The 18762-nt window shown below is 34.9% G+C and overlaps 3 protein-coding genes and 1 long non-coding RNA gene across 6 annotated transcripts; 2 read left to right on the top strand and 2 right to left on the bottom strand.

Moving 5' to 3' along the window:
* Nucleotides 1-702: 702 nt before the first annotated feature.
* On the top strand, nt 703-3488 carry LOC147793816 (uncharacterized). Its single transcript, XR_015422466.1, has 2 exons — nt 703-1268; nt 2965-3488. It is a non-coding gene; the product is annotated as an uncharacterized LOC147793816 (long non-coding RNA).
* A 447-nt stretch (nt 3489-3935) lies between these two features.
* Nucleotides 3936-7448, top strand: LOC111802727 (fruit protein pKIWI502). 2 transcript variants are annotated; one of them, XR_002816294.2, is made up of 6 exons: nt 3936-4633; nt 6120-6219; nt 6306-6401; nt 6485-6565; nt 7088-7234; nt 7319-7448. XR_002816294.2 is itself a non-coding variant. In XM_023687199.2 (5 exons), exons 1-5 carry the CDS (start codon nt 4047-4049, stop codon nt 7148-7150), a joined length of 927 nt encoding a protein of 308 aa, XP_023542967.2. In that variant the 5' UTR covers nt 3936-4046; the 3' UTR covers nt 7151-7448. The 2 variants fall into 2 exon arrangements, 1 of the variants encoding a protein (XP_023542967.2); XM_023687199.2 differs by having other exon boundaries at nt 7088-7448.
* A 414-nt stretch (nt 7449-7862) lies between these two features.
* Nucleotides 7863-9863, bottom strand: LOC111802737 (FAM133-like protein). Of its 2 annotated transcripts, none has more exons than XM_023687224.2 (3): nt 9637-9863; nt 9207-9279; nt 7863-9015 (listed from the first exon to the last, which is right to left on the bottom strand). In XM_023687224.2, the coding sequence occupies exon 3, from the start codon at nt 8988-8990 to the stop codon at nt 8139-8141; it is 852 nt and encodes a 283-aa protein (XP_023542992.2). In that variant the 5' UTR covers nt 8991-9015; nt 9207-9279; nt 9637-9863; the 3' UTR covers nt 7863-8138. The 2 variants fall into 2 exon arrangements, with proteins under 2 accessions (XP_023542992.2, XP_023542983.2); XM_023687215.2 differs by having other exon boundaries at nt 7863-9049; nt 9637-9862.
* Nucleotides 9864-10638: 775 nt separating this feature from the next.
* Nucleotides 10639-16896, bottom strand: LOC111778922 (uncharacterized). The gene is made up of 13 exons (XM_023658937.2): nt 16626-16896; nt 16084-16193; nt 15893-16003; nt 15734-15791; nt 14446-14535; nt 14090-14184; nt 13963-14016; nt 13144-13281; nt 12148-12205; nt 11895-12009; nt 11449-11518; nt 11229-11300; nt 10639-11043 (listed from the first exon to the last, which is right to left on the bottom strand). Exons 1-13 carry the CDS (start codon nt 16789-16791, stop codon nt 10927-10929), a joined length of 1254 nt encoding a protein of 417 aa, XP_023514705.2. The 5' UTR covers nt 16792-16896; the 3' UTR covers nt 10639-10926.
* Between the last annotated feature and the right edge of the window lie 1866 nt (nt 16897-18762).

Here is an 18762-nt window from a genome sequence, read left to right as displayed (position 1 = left end):
CATATTTCAGGTAAATAACGTTAGTATCGAGAGTGAGAATCGAGATTTCACACGCATACACAAGGTAATTTGGTAATTTGGTAATTTCACTTTATTCATATTATTGATATTATTTTCCCAAAATTGTAGATAAATATTAATTCCAAAGTTGCAAACTTTGGGCAAAAAGTAAAAGCCCAGCCCATAAAAAAGGGGTCCATAATTGGGTAAAATTAGAGCCTATTGGGCCAAACATTCAGCCCATTAAGGTTGTTGACTTTTTGTTGACTGTTTCCTAATTTAGTGGACAAACCAATGACACACCGACACGTGGTCCAATAAACGTAAACCCATTTCAACCGGGGGAAAAACGGAATAAAAGGAATTATTTAAAACTCAAATTTTGTCCCACTTTTTTTTTTTGTTATTATTGAATCAAATAATTGTTTTAATCTAAATTGATGGTAAAAAATTTTAAAATTTTACACATAAAGATAAGCGATGTTAATATTATTTAATTTTTTTTTTTAAAGATATGGTAAAAATATTTTTTAACCATTAACTCACAGTTTTGTTTTAATTCAAGGGAATAATAAAGGTAAAATTAAGAAGGAAAAGGAGTAATTTTTTCATTCATATGGAGAGGTAATTTTAGCGCGAAAAAGAAAAAGTAAAAATAATAAATAAGTAAAATTCCAATTTTGGGCATGGTGAGCATCGACGTAACGCAACAGCATAATGCATAAAGCCAGGGAGTCGATCACAGCCTCCATAGAACCATCCACTCCTCAGCTCTCTGAAGCCCTTCTCATGGCTTCATGCAGACTTCTCTCCTCTCTTCTCAGATCCTCCGCCGGAAGAGCTTCCTCCAGATCTCCTCTCTCCAATCGCAATCCAAGAATTTCACCCACTACAACTTCACGCGCTTCTCCTTACGGGTATATTCTCTCTCGCGTGGCCGAGTATGCGACTTCTGCTGCGGCGGCTGCGCCTCCATCACCACTGCCTCTGGCGAAGGATGCCGCAAAAGGAGGGAAGATTACTGATGAGTTTACTGGTGCCGTGCGCTTGGACAGGTGTGTCAGGTGATTGGTGCTGTCGTCGATGTGAGATTCGATGAAGGATTGCCGCCTATCCGAAGGGCTCTTGAGGTGCTTGGCAACCCGATCCGTTTAGTGCTCGAGGTTGCTCAGCATTTGGGGGAGAACATGGTTCGGACTATTGCTATGGATTGGACTGAAGGGCTTGTTAGAGGACAGCGCGTGCTCAATACTGGTTCTCCTATCACTGTGAGTTTTGGTATTTGCTCCGTCGCTACTCATTTGATTAGGTTAAATGGCGTTTTCTTGTTTATTTACGTTTTGACATTTGGTTGTGTCGTCATATCGGTGTGGTATGAATGAAGTGGAGATGGATTTCTTTTTCGCATGACATGGACTTGGTGATCAATAATATCCTCAGATCCCTTTATTATTGTTACATTTCTAAAAATTTATACACAATGTAAGATTTTATGTTGGAAATTTGAGCAGGATGAGTTGATGTGGACAACTATTGTAGGGAATTATAATTCGGTAGTTCGACTTATTTCCCCTTGTTATGATAACTTCAATGTAAGGAAAGTCTTCTAGACCTGTTCCTTTGTGAAATATGTTAGTTTTAAAGTAGGCTAATGCTTAATAGAGGAGATTTGAACATTGTCTAATTTTTACCAAATCTCGTGCTCCGGTTTACTATCTTTGATTGAATGGTGAACTGGTATTTTGTAGATGGTCATCAATTCTGTATTTTCTGTTGAATCCTGCAGCTGATGCACGTTCTTGAGTTTGATTGCTTCTTCCACAGATCAAGACATCATGCGTTTTATTATGTTTCGCTCCTATCTTTATTATGTATTATGTTTTGCTCTGCCTTTTGGACAATTTGTTTCTTGGTTAGGTTGTAAATGTTCATAACATTTGATTTGATTTGGATTAGATTTAATTTGGTTACTATGAATTAGATTTAATCATAGAGATTTGGGGAGTTTTGTGTGTCACATTGTATTTCTTGATTTCTTGATTTCTTGAGTGACATAACACTTTGTTTATTAGTGATTGGTTGCTACCCGTAGATGTAGGGGAACTTCTTCTCTCCGAACCACATAATGGTGTCTGTCTATTTGTGTCTATTTGTGTAATTCCGTTCATTGGTGTTGTGAGTCTTGATGTCTCTTTGTGTAATTCCGTTCATTGGTGTTGTGAGTATTGGTGTCTCTTTGTGTAATTCCGTTCATTGGTGTTGTGAGTATTGGTGTCTCTTTGTGTAATTCCGTTCATTGGTGTTGTGAGTATTGGTGTCTCTTTGTGTAATTCCGTTCATTGGTGTTGTGAGTATTGGTGTCTCTTTGTGTAATTCCGTTCATTGGTGTTGTGAGTATTGGCGTCTCTTTGTGTAATTCCGTTCATTGGTGTTGTGAGTCTTGGTGTCTCTTTGTGTAATTCCGTTCATTGGTGTTGTGAGTATTGGTGTCTCTTTGTGTAATTCCGTTCATTGGTGTTGTGAGTATTGGTGTCTCTTTGTGTAATTCCGTTCATTGGTGTTGTGAGTATTGGTGTCTCTTTGTGTAATTCCGTTCATTGGTGTTGTGAGTATTGGTGTCTCTTTGTGTAATTCCGTTCATTGGTGTTGTGAGTATTGGTGTCTCTTTGTGTAATTCCGTTCATTGGTGTTGTGAGTATTGGTGTCTCTTTGTGTAATTCCGTTCATTGGTGTTGTGAGTATTGGTGTCTCTTTGTGTAATTCCGTTCATTGGTGTTGTGAGTATTGGTGTCTCTTTGTGTAATTCCGTTCTTTGGTGTTGTGAGTCTTGGTGTCTCTTTGTGTAACTCCGTTCATTGGTGTTGTGAGTACATTTGTTCCGGCTTCAGCGTAAAACATTTTAGCCCAACTTTTTTCAAGATAATCCATTGGATTTTTCTTTTCTAACATTTAAAAACTTGACAGGTGCCCGTTGGTAGGGCTACACTTCCTTCATTCTGAAAATTATGAAGATTGATCACTGAGGAGGTGCTGGAGAATAATACCAGCTACTACAGGGTTTCAATTTTTGGTTGAGATGCAACGCAAGCAGAGATCTTCTGCTCTGTTCTAAGTTTTGTTGCAGAATCTGAAAGAGAGTTTCACCAGCATACGGCTTCTCCCTGTGCCCCTTTGGCCTTTGCTGTGTTCTTCTTTTAACTGGGGGAGGAAGAAGCAGCAGGACATTACAAATTTTGCCATTTTTTCTTTACAACATCTTACCACATTATATAGTATAATCAAATTGTTGAGGATTATTGGGAGTAAGTCCCACATTGATTAATTTAGTGGAATATCATGACTTTATAAGTGAGGAGTACTATCTTCATTAGTATAAGGTCTTTTGGGGAAGCTCAAAGCAAAGTCATGAGTGCTTATACTCAAAGTGAACCGTATCATACCATGGAAGAGATTCGTGATTCCTAACACAAATTCTTTGAACGATGAAATGGTGCCTCCTTTTTGTGTTTCTTTTTCAAAGCCCATAGACTAATTTATTTACATGATGTTGAAGTTTTTATGTAAGTTTTTTACTGCTAGTTAGCTAGCTATTGTTATTAGACTATGCTCATTCATGTTTGTCAAATTATATTTATGTTAGTGCATAAACGACGTAGTTTTTCATCTTTTTTTTAAGTTGCTTAAGAACTTAAAATATATGTTAATTCAATACTCTTAGTCAATGTATATGTTTGTATATATAGAAAAAATAACAGCAAAAATGGCAGGAAATTAAAGACAGAAAATCGAAACAAATCCAACGGCTGAGAGTATGCTACAAACTAATCTCATCGATCTAGTTATCCTCCAGCATCCAAGGATGGTTTGTAAAGGCGCCACGTGGAACTCCAATTAATCTTTCTCCTCCCGGTTATTTGGTTTTAGCGGCGCGTTCTATCAAATCGCCACCTCATTGTAACCTGACCATCTCGCCAAAGCCGCCGGCTTTCTTCGTCCCTTTTCCGCCGTCAACACCAAACTCCGGTATATAACTAAGCTCCATCTCCATGTCGATATCCATTTCCTTCCCTAATTCTTCTCTCTCTCTCTCCCTTTCCCCTCCCTCCTCTCTTCCCCATGCCCTCTTTCCCCCTCCTCCCTCTTCCATGTCTCTCCTCCGCCGCTTGACGCCCGGCAATCTTAGATTTAACCTCCGTCAGCGCTCCGGCCGATTCGCTACCGCTGCTGCTGCTGCCGTACGTCAGGACACCGCTGCTTGGACTCAAGCTCCTCTCGCGCAAGTCGAGCCTGCCGCGGAATCTCTCTTCCATATTTCCATAGACGTGTCAGATGCGCCGGACCTCGCTGCTTCTCACACGCGTGCTGGTCAATACCTGCAGCTTCGTGTTCCTGACGTGGAAAAACCGACGTTCCTTGCCATTGCGTCTCCTCCGTTACTTGCGTCTGCGGAAGGCGTGTTTGAGTTCCTGGTGAAGAGCGTGGAGGGCTCAATCGCTGAGCTTCTCTGTGGATTGAAGAAAGGAGATGTCGTACAACTCAGTCAGGTCATGGGGAAGGGGTTCGATGTCGATCAAATCGCGCCGCCTCAAGATTACCCTACCGTTTTTATTTTTGCTACTGGATCTGGAATCAGGTGCGCGCTCATTTCTCGTTTTAGAACTTCATTCTCCTCCTTTGGCTTAACTTATCCCGACATGATTTGTTTTCCAGTTTTCTGTTCTTCGTTAATTTTCTTCAGACATATGGATGTTATCGTACAATTAATAACGAACTAGAATCAGAAGATTGTGAACTTCGATTTTTGGTTAATGTTTATATGCGCAGTAAGGTTATATATCGATCTTGTTTCCTTTAGCTTTAGCTCCTGGTGTAGAAAACGGAAATTCAAGAGCAAATAGTCGCCATTTCGAGTGGCTTGTTAAGGTCAGGGCAGGAGATTGTCAGATTGGACAACGATAGAGAGTTTGTAATTGTACTCTCTTTGTATGGAACTAAGATCCCTCGACAAAAACTATGACAAAACTGGGAGCGGTTCATATTTTTCATCTTCTATATGTCTGAAGTGTCTAAACAGTGGATAAACTCTAAAGACATTAATGCAAATTTTAGGGTGTCTTGTAAAAATGGCGTATATATTTGAGATGAGATCATGATCAGTATTGTAGTCCTACCGTTGTAAGCATCCTTCTGAGCAAACCCTAAGTTGTTGAAACCAATATTGTCCGAGAGATTGTTCAAATTAAATAGTTTGAATGCGTCGAAACTTAGCTTCTGTGCAGAGTTCACTCAACCGAAAATTATATCATCGTCTTTGTTCTCCTAAATTTAGAGAAGTATTCTTTAGAGCGTGCTATCTCAAAGCAAAAGTTACTTAGCTTACATAGTTGCTAACTCAATTCACAATCAGATGAAAAATTAAACTTCCCATTTTCTACCGTTGTGTTAACAATTGAATCTTCATTATGAACGTCTTAAGTTAGAATATTTTCTTTTGAAGTTCAAACAGTTAATATTCGCTTCGGTAGATAGGGCTGGAAGTGTAATGAGACGTGGGTTGATACCTCTGTGTTCCCCTTCAATCTCCCTAGGAGAGGATATGGAGGCAGAGGGTTATTTGATTCTTGTTTTTGTATTGATTTCTCAGTGTTTGAGTTTATTATATAATCGTCTTGGATATTTTGGATATTTCCTCTTTGTACGATCGTTTTAATGAATAAGCATTGCTATACTTATCAACTATTGTTCGTCACATTGTAAATAATTTTCCTTTTCATTAACTAAACGAATCATCAGGCTAAAATCTGCTCATATTTTGTGGTCATGGCTTGTTTTGTTGAACATAATTGATCTTATGTTCCCTTATGTATAGGATGCGATGGTAGTAGGTTTTGTTTTTCATTTGCTTTATAGGGCACAGTGCTCTCGGGATTTATTCCTTAGCTATAGGATATGATGTTGCTACTCTTTTGCTGCTCAATGTGTCCAGTTGTTCCACAGTTTAGGGAACTTTGGTATACTTTATTGTGAACAGTATTGGCCATATGCAGTAGAAATAACTTAAGTTTTTTACTTTCCGTTTGCTTTGCTGGTCTGACTGTTTACTTATTGATTTTGTGTAGTCCAATACGATCTCTAATTGAGTCAGGCTTTGGCGCCAGTAAGAGGTCTGATGTGAGGCTATATTATGGTGCAAGAAACCTCAAAAGAATGGCTTATCAGGTCTAGTTAATATTTACTTGTTGCATTGCCGCTTATTATCTACAGAAACAAGATCTGTGAAACTTATTTGTTTCTTTCTTTTATAGGATAGATTCGATGAGTGGGAATCTTCTGGTGTTAAGGTTGTGCCTGTATTGTCACAACCTGAGAATGATTGGACTGGTGAAAGTGGCTATGTTCAGGTTGGTCTCCATCTTCTTATTTAGTTCTGTTGAAATTGTGGGAATGTGGGTTAACGCCTGCCATTTTTTTCCCCTTCTTATAGGCTGCCTTCACGAAAGCAAAGAAAGCTTTCGACCCTCGTTCGTCGGGTGCTATACTCTGTGGTCAGAAACAGATGGCTGAGGTACCCTGTGCTAGTTCACTGTTCTTCTTATTATTATTTATTATAAAATGAAAGAATACAAAGACATACATAAAATAAGTCCAAACAAAAGAGCCTCAAAACAAATTATAGAAAGAGACTCCAATCTGAAAACAGGACCAATATCACAAGTACAAAAAGGCCTAGTGATCCTGCCCGAAGAGCAATAAATCTAGCCACCTCCCTACCTTCCTCATCTGATCTCTCAACCTCTCGTCGCTGTTATTTCTAGATTGTGCTATTATATGTTCCTGAACCACTGCTATGAAGGAAGGGTAATGTCAAGGTCATCCTGATGTTTGCTTGGTGTAGTGCTATTATATGATTTGATTACTCGAGGACTAGATTCTTAAAATTGCCATTTGTTCTGCTTATATTGGTTGTGAATGAATGACCTAGTGGAATCATTCAGTTGAGAAAATAATGATCAAGTAATTTAGTGTTATATCCTGGCTGAAATGATAATCTCTAAAGCAAACACTCATTTTCTCATTGTTTTTGCAGGAAGTTACATCAATTCTTGTAGCAGATGGAGTCTCTAGTGAGAAGATACTAAAGAACTTTTAAAAAAGAAACAAACAGATGATAGCATTGTTGTAATCCATTAGGTCGAAGTTGTTTATAATCATTTGTTTCACCCTACTGCTGAGGGTAAGCACCTCAGCTTGGACAAGATAAAAAGAAAGTATTTTGGGGACTAGAAACATCTACAATATTTATGTCCAAATTTTTCAGGACTGATGCGGCCAAGGTGTAGAACTTCTACCTCCCATCTGTGTTCTCATTTGGAGGTCAGGTTCACACGTACTGTTAGAAATTTCTTGGAACTTCATATTTTTGCAATAAAATTTTCCATATTTGAAGATCCTATAATTTAGAATTAAGCTCAGAAAAGGCCTCATTTTGATGATGATACCATGCCATCCCCAAACTGCGTGATTTTGCTGGTCCATTGCTAACGATATTTGATTGCTCAACACTAAAGACTAATCAAATAGATATGGTTTTTGTGGAAGATCAACAGGCGTAGAGGATATTCGAAGATTTGCCATGAGGGTCAGCTCGGCTCTCTGTTATCTTATCCTGAGCTAGGATGTTCTCCGCATTGTCACCAGCAGGTGCATCAAAACTTCTGGTAAGGAAATTGCATCATATTCATCTTAATTGATAAATAATGTTCAGCATATGACCATTTTTTGGTCTTTCAAGTCCAGTTATCATATGGAATACTAAATTCTTTAAGTATACAAGCAGTAGAAGTGTATGAAAGACCCACATGAACACAAGAAGGCCATCAAACTTTGGCCAATAAAACTTAGGCAAAACGTCTTAGTTATAAGAATTTAATAGCAGCAGAACTACAGCCAAAGGTTATGTGGCCTGAATAATAAAGTGTGATATATAGATGTTAATCCTAAATCGCAGGAAAGAACAGTCTTCACAATGATAAAGTAGCAATTCACAGAAACGAACATGCTTAGGAACAATCAACCAATATCTGCAAGAATCATCATAAATGAGTATCTCCCATCATGTCATCTAGTAGTATTTGGGGTTAATGAGAATCCTGGGAACGACCATGGTTATTTCCATCAGAGTCATTGTCAGCATGTTCTTCATCGATCTGGGTCAAACCACTGGCACCTGAGTGATGGTGCCGGTGTTTGTTATGGTGGCTACTCTTGTGCTTGTATTGTAATGCTGAATCTTCATGATCAGCATCAGATAACCTCCCTGAGGCCTGGCTTCTAGCATCACACCTCCAGTAATTACAATCTAATGAATCGATACTACATGATCGATGGGGCCGTTCGTGTTGACGATGCCTTACACGCTTTTCCCTTCGATTATTATTCTCACTGCTAGAATCATCAGATGATGAATAGCCAATTTGCCTATGATGTCTGTGACGCCTGGAACGACATCTTTTTCTTGTCTCAACATCATCATCACTATAACTAGAGTAACTTTCATCAGAACTTGAATTGTCATGCGCATGTCTTCTATGGTTTCTCTTCTTCCTCCTACCTTCATCAGAATGCCCATCAAATTCATCACTGCTGTCATCGTGAGATGAGCGATGTCGTTTCAGCTTTCTCTTAGATCTTCTTTCTTTCCTCTTCTCACTGTCACCTGAATCAGAGTGGCTATGTCTCCTGTGTTTCTTATGAGTTCTCTTGCCTGCTTTCCTTCCTCGCTCATGGCTATCACTTTCTGTATCAGTATCAGAATTTGATACTGATCTTCTTTTATGCTTGGCAGCTTTAAGCTTCCTTGCTTTGGCTTCAGCAGCCTCTGCCTTAGCAGCAGCTTCAAGTCTTTGTTCCCATTTCAATGGGGCTTCCTTCTTCTCCAAAGCTCTCTTCTTCTTCTCCTCAACCAATTGGATGAATTTCTTGGTGTCCATTTAGATATAAAAACCAGCTCAAAACCTGCATTTTGGTATGATGATGACCGGAAGTGCATCTCACAAAAGAGAAAAAACAATGTTAGTTCTTCCCATCTAAGCTGAAATCATATCCCATTCCACAAAAAGAAAAGATTGAAGGATGCTACAACAAAAACGACGGACCACAATATTTTAGTACAAGAAAATTATTCCAAATGTAGTTCACTTTCTTACCTTATCTGCAGAAAATTAGTGAAGTCTTCAGGATAAGAATTCAGCTCCCCACACCCAACTTCAGGCCTCCTCACTACACATAAACATATGCACAGAAAAATCCACAGATTATTAACTATGACGAAGATCAAACAAATCTGCCCTATAATTTAAAGCAATCCTACATCTTATTATTACAAACACTCTATGAACAGCAAAATTCCCGTAAACCCACAAAACAAAGAACCCCAGAACCCTTAGCCAAGTGGGGGTTTGTTCAGAAGAGATCTACACAGCGAAAAAGAAAACAACCACCACCACACAAATCAACCAACCATAAAACTCAGATCTACCCAAAAAGGAAGAAGAACAAAAAAAAAAAAAAAAAAACAAAACAATCGTTAGGTCTGATGATCAAAAGGCCTGATTAGGGGATTGGAATGTTACGTACCTGAATCTGAAGGCGAGTTGAAACAAGATTGCAAGAGAAAGAGGAAGATGGAAGAATGGGAAGTAAGGAGACGTAGAAGAAGAAGAAAGCTGGTTAGGGCTTGTCTTTTGACTTTGTATCGACTGGGAGTTCAAAATTTCAGAAAGCTCCGAGGGATAAGCCTAAATTGGAGAACAAATGCCACTTTTATATACGCGCCCTGCCGCCACCATCAACCTTTTCCCTTTCTTTTTCCTTTTCCTTTTACCAAATTTTAAATTTAAATAAATATATATATTTTTTAATCTAAAAATACAGTTTTAGTCTCTACATTTTATATTTTGTATTTTGTTGAATTATTTTTAGTAACTTTTTCCTTTTAGAATTAGAAAAACTGAGTCAATTGGAAAAATTGATAGGTTTTATTCTAAATTAATTTTAGACACAAAAATTATGAAAATAAACATTTTTAATTTGCTTATAATTTGGCGAGATTGAATTAAAAGTATACTCATTTATAAAAGAAAAATAAAATAACAAAATAAGTTTTTTAAATTTTCAATTTTCTAAGTTTAAGTCATTAACTTATTAGATATTTTATAAAATTAATAGATTTACTAGAGACAAAATTAAAAGTTTAATTTTTTAAACATAAAAATTAAATTTATATTTATATTTCATAGATTAATTAACTTAACTTTTTTAATATACTTTTAGACATCAAATTGAAAGTTCTTCGTTTTTAAAGTCCAAGAATCTATCCTAAAATCAAAAGTTAAAAAATGAAATAGAGACAAACTTATACATACATGCATTTAGTATAGGGGTCTGAGTTAAAAACAAGAATGTATAGGGAGAGAGACAAACACGCTATAAATTAAGCTTTGAATGAAAATACTTCTGAAACTTACATTAAAAATAAGAAAAGAAAACCCAAAAAAGAATCAAGTTCGTAGTTCTAATGTTCTTGTTGTGAATGAGAAGCTATAGTATTAGCAAACTTGGATTTAAATGGATGATCCATAGTGTACAATAAAACTAAGCATTCATGATCATTGTCAAGATCGGCACTATACAAAGCCATTTGGGTGGAAAAACAATATTAAATACAACAATCACTCTGTAAAAAGATTCAATTCAAAGCACAACACCAAGCAACAACAACAATCGAAACTACCTATGCAACTATGTTCTTCTGATTCCTCTAGGTGCCGTTTCTTCAAAATTTTCATTCACTTTTCAAATCTATTTACACCTAACACACAGATGAGCATCAAAGACCCATGGATAATACAGCCCCCTAACAGCTTTTCAAGGTTTGTGTTGGGCATATATTGATGTCTGGACTGCCTGGTGAGCAGAGGGAGCTTTTCCATTGACAAGAACTTGTTCTAAGAAATCGACCCGGATTGAATTGAACTGGTAATGCTGGTTCAACATATTCAAACTCTAAGCTCATTTCCATGTCATTTTATGGATAAATGTGCAAATGAATTGTTGTTTTTGGTGCAGTAATGAGCAATATTTTTAAACATGCCACAAGACACTTAACAATCAAGCATCTAAATTAAATTAGACAGAAAAATAAAATTGAAAACAATTGAGATAAATACCTTTCCCTTCCAAGAAAAATCAAAGTTGCGATAATACGGTTCCAGTAATGTTATCTGATCTCCTTCCTTAACCTGGGAGGAATTTTTTTTTTTTTCATTAGATTGATGAAAGATAACAGCACAAGGCATGGTTGTTGCAGGGTGCATTAAAGATTAAGCAAAGCAATCTTAACATGAGATCGGTATTGGCAATCAAATCGCCTGTATTACTGTATCTTACCGTATCATTCCGCATACCATACAAAGATACAACAAAGCATACTTGGTTTGAATCACACACCAAATAATATCTGCAAACCAAACAACAAAGTTGTGTGATAATCTTGGCAACAGACACGAATGCAAGAACAAAAATACTATGCAACTTGTAGAATATAAGCAAACACTTCCTTTTTTTTCTCTCAATCAAACCCCGACCCCAACTGAACTTACACAAGTACGGCACAGACAAGAGTACATAAATAAAAAAATCCACAACATTACAGGAGCAGAAGAGAAACAATATAGGGTAGCTGCTGTAATAGCTAAAACGCGCGCGTTAAGGAGTGGCTGGCTTTTGTTGATGGAAACCCAAACTTTCACAAGGACAAATGAAAGAAGTGTCTAGATGAACTAACTAATAAGGAAATTGGTTTCATCAGAGTCAATACGCATGGGGGAACTTACAGTGGGGCAAGACTATCATGCTTAATGAAGAACAACACCTTCCCAACTACTGCAACTGATTTGTTCAGACCCTCTGACAGAAGGTCTACAGTGGCTCTCTTGTATGACGAATTAGCTTAAAAAGTTAAAACAAACATAGAACAATCAGTAAATATTGAATAAAAGGAGGGAAAAAAAAGAACAAAATTTGATGATTAGTAAATTGCATATTCAGTGTAGAAGAGATTAATATGTTAAAGGTCTAGTTACTTACAACTAACAATATCCACTGATGATGAAAACGACGTGACTCTTCGTGTTTTAGCATGTGCCTAGAAGACAAAATAATATGAACATCATCTGTATACTAAGCCTCAGGAAAATCTGCATACATTTATTCAGTCATGTTATCATTTTCCTATTTTTCAATAAAATTAATGAAGTAGAGACTGGATTTGAGGTTTGTTTCGCATACATATTTTGTGTTTTGCAAATGAAAGAAAATGCATGAACCTAATGAGAAACTGAAATTAAAGAAGGTTTCTCTTTTCCTTTCTTAGTACACTCTTTGTAAGGACAGTAAGGAAGATGGTAATCATCTCTCTTTGGCCTGTGCTTACTCTAGGAGATTCTGATTGAGATTTTGCAACAAGTTCATTTTCACATGCCTCTTCCTCATTCAATTAAAGACTTATTGCTCACTACCTTGGTGGGCCTTCCTAGTCAAGGACTAAGGATGCAACTTTTGCTACTTCATGAGAAGCTTTGGATGGAAAGAAATAGGCAAATCTTCCACAAAGAGAGATCTTCGAGCGCTCTGAGTTGCACTCCTTTCTTATGTCTAGTTGGAGTTCTTTGATTTGTAGTCACTTGGTTTTTTTTTTTTTACATCCAATCGGTTGGAGAATTTTTTTTGTAATCTTATTGGTATTTAGATGGCACCCCACCTTACTTATCCACCCATTTCTGTACCTTCCCTTTCTCTTCTAAGACCACAAAAAATCAAAATATATAAATAAACTAAGAGGAAAAGTCTTTTCACTTCTTATTTCTAAGACCACTAATCATATGGAAGCCACATTTAAGAACCAGGCCACAAATCAAGATACAGAAAATGATTATAAACAACTATATGCACGTGTGAACGTATTTAAAAACAACGAGAGCTTGTGCCAACCAGGAAAAGAAAAGGAATCAAAGAAACAAAATCAACACGTAGTCAAAAGATGTGCAACATTTATCATATTTATTCGCAAAGATGCGAGCATACCTTCAACATGTTATCCAATTTGTCAAGAAGATTCACCATCTTGTGGACCTCCCTATTAGCGCTAAGACTAGGATCCTTCAAAGCAGCAGCCTCAAATCCACTTAGGGCCCTCTCATAGTTCTCCAGATATTTGTTAACCTAAAAGAGGAACGAGTCAGAAATTATGCATATCTAAGAGAAGTTAATGAATTTGACTCTCTACAACAACAATATGTGAAGTGTTACAAAAGGTAGCAACGTGTAGTTAGGAATGAAATAAAAGTTTCCTCTTATCTTATTTGATTCACGTTCAACTCATAAACAAAAGCTCTCTACCTCTACCAAAAAATTAGGTCATTCTTTCCACTTTCTTCCTCTCTTTCCTCATAATTAAAATTTGTGTCCTAATCATAATGGGGAATCTTACTCAACTCATACTTCAAAAACTATTGCCTAACATAAGAAACAAACCAATGTGTTCACCTCAACTAATACATGGAAAGAATTTAGATATTCTCAAATGCTTGCAACCGCATTCTACTCTGAAACTATCCTTATTCACCCTCACAAATCTCTTCCTACACCGATTGACAATACACGGTATCCCCATTCCTCAATTGACCAAACAAGTTGACAGGCTAATCATGACCAATTTTTGTCCATTACATAAGAAATTTTTGGCGAGATGAAACAGACTCCATTCATTGATTGAATGACAGAAACCATAATATTATACATTTTAAGAAGGTTTAAAATTTAACTACTTAATAAACTTATAGAAAGCAAGCAATCACATTTGAGGTCAAATTAAACTGAAAAGGGAGGAGAAATTTAACTTACAGTTGCACAATTAAAATACAAGTCTGGATTTGACATCATTTTTTCATCTTTTTCCTGTAAAATAATATTAAATATCAGCAAATTTTAAAGCCTCAAAATAAACCTGAAACTTACAAAAGATGCCTACCGCATTTTGATATGCCTTCAAAGATTGCAGAAGCTTATTATGATCCCACGCTCCAGTAACAAAAAAACTTGTAAGGCATGCATTTCCTAGATTATCTGCGAGACAAATTAGTGTGGATATGTGACGAAAATTGCAAGAGTAAGCTAGAAGGTATAGGAAGACTGTATTCGACAACAAGGAATGAATATGCACATCAAAGAATGTTCCAGTTCTGAGCATGTTACAAGAAAGTTATCCAATCTATTATAGAAACCTTAAAAATAAGTTACTACAAAGATATGGCATATAAAGAACCCATGCAAGTCATAATCACAAATAAACATAATGTTATCACAAGCTTTGATGTGCAATCTTACACCAAGAGTTTCCATCCTTCACATCCAAAGTAACTGCTTCTTTTGCATGTTGAATGCTTTCTTCTACAAGTTTTGCCTCATTCTCAGTACCTATAGAAGGAACAAAATTTTGAATAAACAGATGAGATGAGCTGATATACATGTTCATTATCATGGTCAATCAGAAATTGTAACAAAACAAGCAAGTTAGTGAAATGAAAAATTCTATTAATTCGGAGGGCAAAAGAAAACTAGATCTATAACATTATAAAGTCTAAAGATTGCTTGTTTCGCTGACCAATATAACATGACATGAATGGTTTCCAAGATTAGCTAATATCAGTGGATAGTAGTCTAAACTTCATCAGAAAAGTTAATTCAAATTTTATTTTTAAAAAATTGAAAAATCAACACCATTCAGTAGCAAGATAAAAGAAAAACTCAATTTTGATGGTAGTATATTTTCATCAACACAAAAAAAATTAATAATGATAAGAAAGAAAGAAAGCAGACTATCTCTTATTTGTATAAAAATGAGGCTTCCCTCCTCTCAAAAAATTACTCTTAAATTGTCCAGACTAGTGCATAACACCAGCCTCAAAGAAGTCTTAATGCCCAAAAAAGGACGTTGCTTTTAAATTGCATAAAGTATACTTGGATGGTTTTCCTTTTTCTTTTTTCTTTTTTGGTTTGTGTGTGGCAAGGCAGAAGATATTCACCACATCTTTCTTCAAGGAATTCCAGGGAGAATTACAAGAGACCTTTATACTTGCTTGGTTGCTCATCATTCCCAAATGGAAAAAATGATCTTTCCGTTGGTTCTTGCTCTGGTATCTAGGATAAGTTCAATATCATTTGTTTGATTGTAATATTGCATGTTTGCGGGGAGCTCGGAATGTAGGTAGGAAAGTTTTGGAGTTCAAAAACACTTGGGATTGAGTATCTCGCAACTTCTCTTTGGCATTCCAATATCAAAGAAATGTTAGTACCAATTCTTTTTTAATTGATAGTTTAAAAAAGAAAATTAACCTAATCTCTCTAGTCAAGACGCTTTCCCGTTTCTAGGGATATTTTCTAACTAACTGAAACTCTCTCGAGAAAGCAACAAACAAGCTGCATCAAACACGCACATTAAAAACATTTCCTTCCCTACGCTATCACAATGAACTTCTAGGTAATCTTCCTTGTCCATTCAAAAAATAACCCTTTACAAGGAGGAAAATTCTAGGAAAAATTTTGAGAAATGGACAGGGTATTCTACTATTAAAGGTTACAATGAAAGAAGATGATGAAGGAGCAAAACACTTGCCTTGAGCCATTTTCCTTTCAAGCATTGATAACTGACAAAGTAATTTTTTCTCAGGGCGCTGCAATGATAAACGTATCGTACATTAATGTAATTGACTCAAATAGAAAGTGTATAATACAAGATGAAAAGAAACCAAGGAAATGTACAGTCATTTGGAACCTTGCTTAATGCTAAAGTAAAGCAGTTCTTTGCTGAAGATAGATCTCCTTTCTTCCAAATGCAGTTACCTAAACACAGCCAGGCATCCGCAAGAGAAGGATTCAACTTAACCTGGAGCTTGAAACAGTCAAATTCATCACTCCAAACAAAAGCATACAAACTACAAAATCTTAATGATTTAAGACGCTTACAGCTTTGGAGAGATGATCCTCTGCTTCTTTTCTGTAGTCTGGAAATACATCCAACATTTTTCCTCTTAGATATTCATACATAGCTCGCTGCAAAGGTGATTTCCTTTGTTCTGCCCCACGAAGAAACTTAACTAATAAGGAACAAAGATTTCTAGCTAGATCCAAGATAACATAAAATAAAAAGAACATGAACTAAATTAACTAGTCTCATAATTGAAAGCAGATGTGCTACAGGAACAAATCCACGAACAATTACGTTAGGACGCACTCATGTCATTACCAAACACAGGCCAATACACTAGATACCGAGCAACACTGCAGTAGCTTCCACAGGTAATGAAAACCTATTTTACCCCAAAGAATGAGCTAAAAGTTCAAGATATTCATAAATCGAACATCAAAGCAAGCACAGTGCCAAGATTCATTTCTGTTACTGCTCGTTTCCCAACATTTTCTCCAATACCAAAAGGTAAGGATAAAATCGCAAGTCGAGCTATTGCAATAAGAAAATTTGAAGAAGCTAAAATGAAAGCAGAATCGACCTGGAGAAATGGAATCGAGGATCTTGACAGCAAGATCCGATAGCTCCCGTAATTTGGAAAGTTTGTCATCGGGATTTACAGGAAAAAAGGTGTCTCTGATGTGATATAGCTCTTCGACCGCCGCTGTGGCTTTGTCGAATGTTTCTTCCTTGACTTCGCTGCACATCTCCTCCGTCAATCGGCCGACGGCGACAGTTCTCGGAGCAGAGCCCACCAGATGGGAGGCAGGCAAAAACTGTGTTGATATTCCTATATCGTTAAACTACAAAACGACGCCGCTTTTTAGGATCAAGGGGGCAAAACAACTAGTCCCATTTTAGGACCTCAAAATACATTACAGCTCCACAAATTTTTTTAATTTTGTATTTAATACATAATTTATTATTATACTCCAATTTTTTAATTTTATGTTTGGCAGGTTTATGAATTTTTTAAAAAAATAAAAATTTAAAGATTAAACGTATAATTTTAAAAGTTTATAACTAAATAAATACTGAAAAGAATTTAATCTTAATATTTATATATTTTATTCTCATACTTTTTAAATATTTTATATAAAAATTTGGTTTGCCTTTACCCATTTTACTTAACATATTACAACCGGAATTCAAATTATTGTTATTTTTTCTTTCTTTTTTCTATTTTTCTTTATTTATTATTGTTCTTATTCTTATTATTTTTATTATTATTATTCTTATTTTGTCTTTGTCGTCTATTTATTAAATAGTTTATATATATAAACTATTTAATAAATGAAATAAATAAAAATGGTAACAAAGAAAGCATGACAAAAGTATGTGTTATATATATATATATAGTATGAAAACTAACTGGGATGTATTTTGTAGGTTAATTTAATAAAAAAATAATTGAATTTTGGACGTTTTAATTCAATAATGCCCTTTTAACTTAAAAAATATCTAAAAAATACTTTGAAACTTTCAGAAAATCTCAAAATATCCTTACCCGTAGTTTTTTAATATTTTGTTTAAAAAGTACTCTTAGTTTTCAAAAGTTTCTTTAATACTCTTAAATTTTTTTTGAAAACTTATAAAAAAATTCAAACAAAGCTTTTTTAGCAACTTGAAAAATACAACTTCTAAATAAAAAAATACAAAAAATATCTTTACGGTTTGTATCATTTTTCAAAAATACTTATGAACTTTCAAGAGTAACATTAAAAAATTTGGAGATAATCTATGATTGACGGGTTTTTTGTCTATATACCGACAATAAAAATTATAAAAAAACAAAAAAAAAAAAAAAACTTGTTCTATATAGCCAAATAGTGATAATGTTAATTTTTTAGTATTTTTAAAACATAATATTAATTATAAGAGCATTTTTTTTTTATTTAAAAAAAAATTCAAGGATATTATGAATTTTTTTTAAACAGAGTATTTTTTACACAAACTATTAATAATTTTCATCTAAAATATATATTTTTTTAAAAAAATTTAAGAGTAACATCGACAATTTTGAAAAAATTTAAATATTTTTTTTTAGACAAAATAAAAAATTTAAGGCCATTTTGTTATATATATATATATATATATATATAATAATTATGTAATGATAATCCAGTAATTATTAGAATATTAATTAACTACTTCCAGGATATATTTATTTATTATTCTTAATTAAAAATGTATATTTTTTAATGTTACAAAGATTTTAAAGTCGAGACCTCTAAAAATTAATGAAAATTTTTAAACTATCAAAATATGCTCGTGTTATTAAGGCAACGTCTACTCAATTTTTTTTTAAATTAACGATAATCTGTTTTCGATAACAAATTTAAGATTTATTTAAAGAACCTGGAGCTAAATAAAATTGAATCAAAATGATATTTTAGTAAATAAATAAAAACAAAAGCATCAATGAAGAAAAAAACATTAGTTAATAATATCAACCACAAATGATACATAAACACACAAATTCAATGACTATGTAGGTTGCAAAATTATTTTTTACAAATATATTTTGAATTTACTTTCATTTTGAATAAGACTTAATCTATAATTTCCTTAACATATACTTTGTAATAAATATATTAGAAATAACTTATATAAAATAACGTTTTTTACTATAGAGATAATATAAATTTTAAGTTTTAAATTTAATCATTAATTTTCAC

Source organism: Cucurbita pepo, chromosome 1 (assembly GCF_057944985.1).
Source record: "Cucurbita pepo subsp. pepo isolate OVF chromosome 1, ASM5794498v1, whole genome shotgun sequence".
In the NCBI taxonomy this organism is placed as follows: domain Eukaryota; kingdom Viridiplantae; phylum Streptophyta; class Magnoliopsida; order Cucurbitales; family Cucurbitaceae; genus Cucurbita; species Cucurbita pepo.
This window is presented reverse-complemented; position numbering and strand designations above follow the sequence as displayed.

Excerpts from the sequence above, each read along its gene's own strand:
- LOC111778922 (XM_023658937.2), bottom strand. The coding sequence starts at position 16,791 with ATGTGCAGCGAAGTCAAGGAAGAAACATTCGACAAAGCCACAGCGGCG. Across the intron at positions 16,004-16,083 it reads AGGATCATCTCTCCAAAGCT|GTTAAGTTGAATCCTTCTCT; the intron begins GTAAGCGTCTTA and ends TTCAAGCTCCAG. Across the intron at positions 11,519-11,894 it reads CATGATAGTCTTGCCCCACT|ATATTATTTGGTGTGTGATT; the intron begins GTAAGTTCCCCC and ends TTTGGTTTGCAG.
- LOC111802727 (XM_023687199.2), top strand. The coding sequence starts at position 4,047 with ATGTCGATATCCATTTCCTTCCCTAATTCTTCTCTCTCTCTCTCCCTT. Across the intron at positions 4,634-6,119 it reads GCTACTGGATCTGGAATCAG|TCCAATACGATCTCTAATTG; the intron begins GTGCGCGCTCAT and ends GATTTTGTGTAG. Across the intron at positions 6,402-6,484 it reads GTGAAAGTGGCTATGTTCAG|GCTGCCTTCACGAAAGCAAA; the intron begins GTTGGTCTCCAT and ends CCCTTCTTATAG.
- LOC111802737 (XM_023687224.2), bottom strand. The coding sequence starts at position 8,990 with ATGGACACCAAGAAATTCATCCAATTGGTTGAGGAGAAGAAGAAGAGA.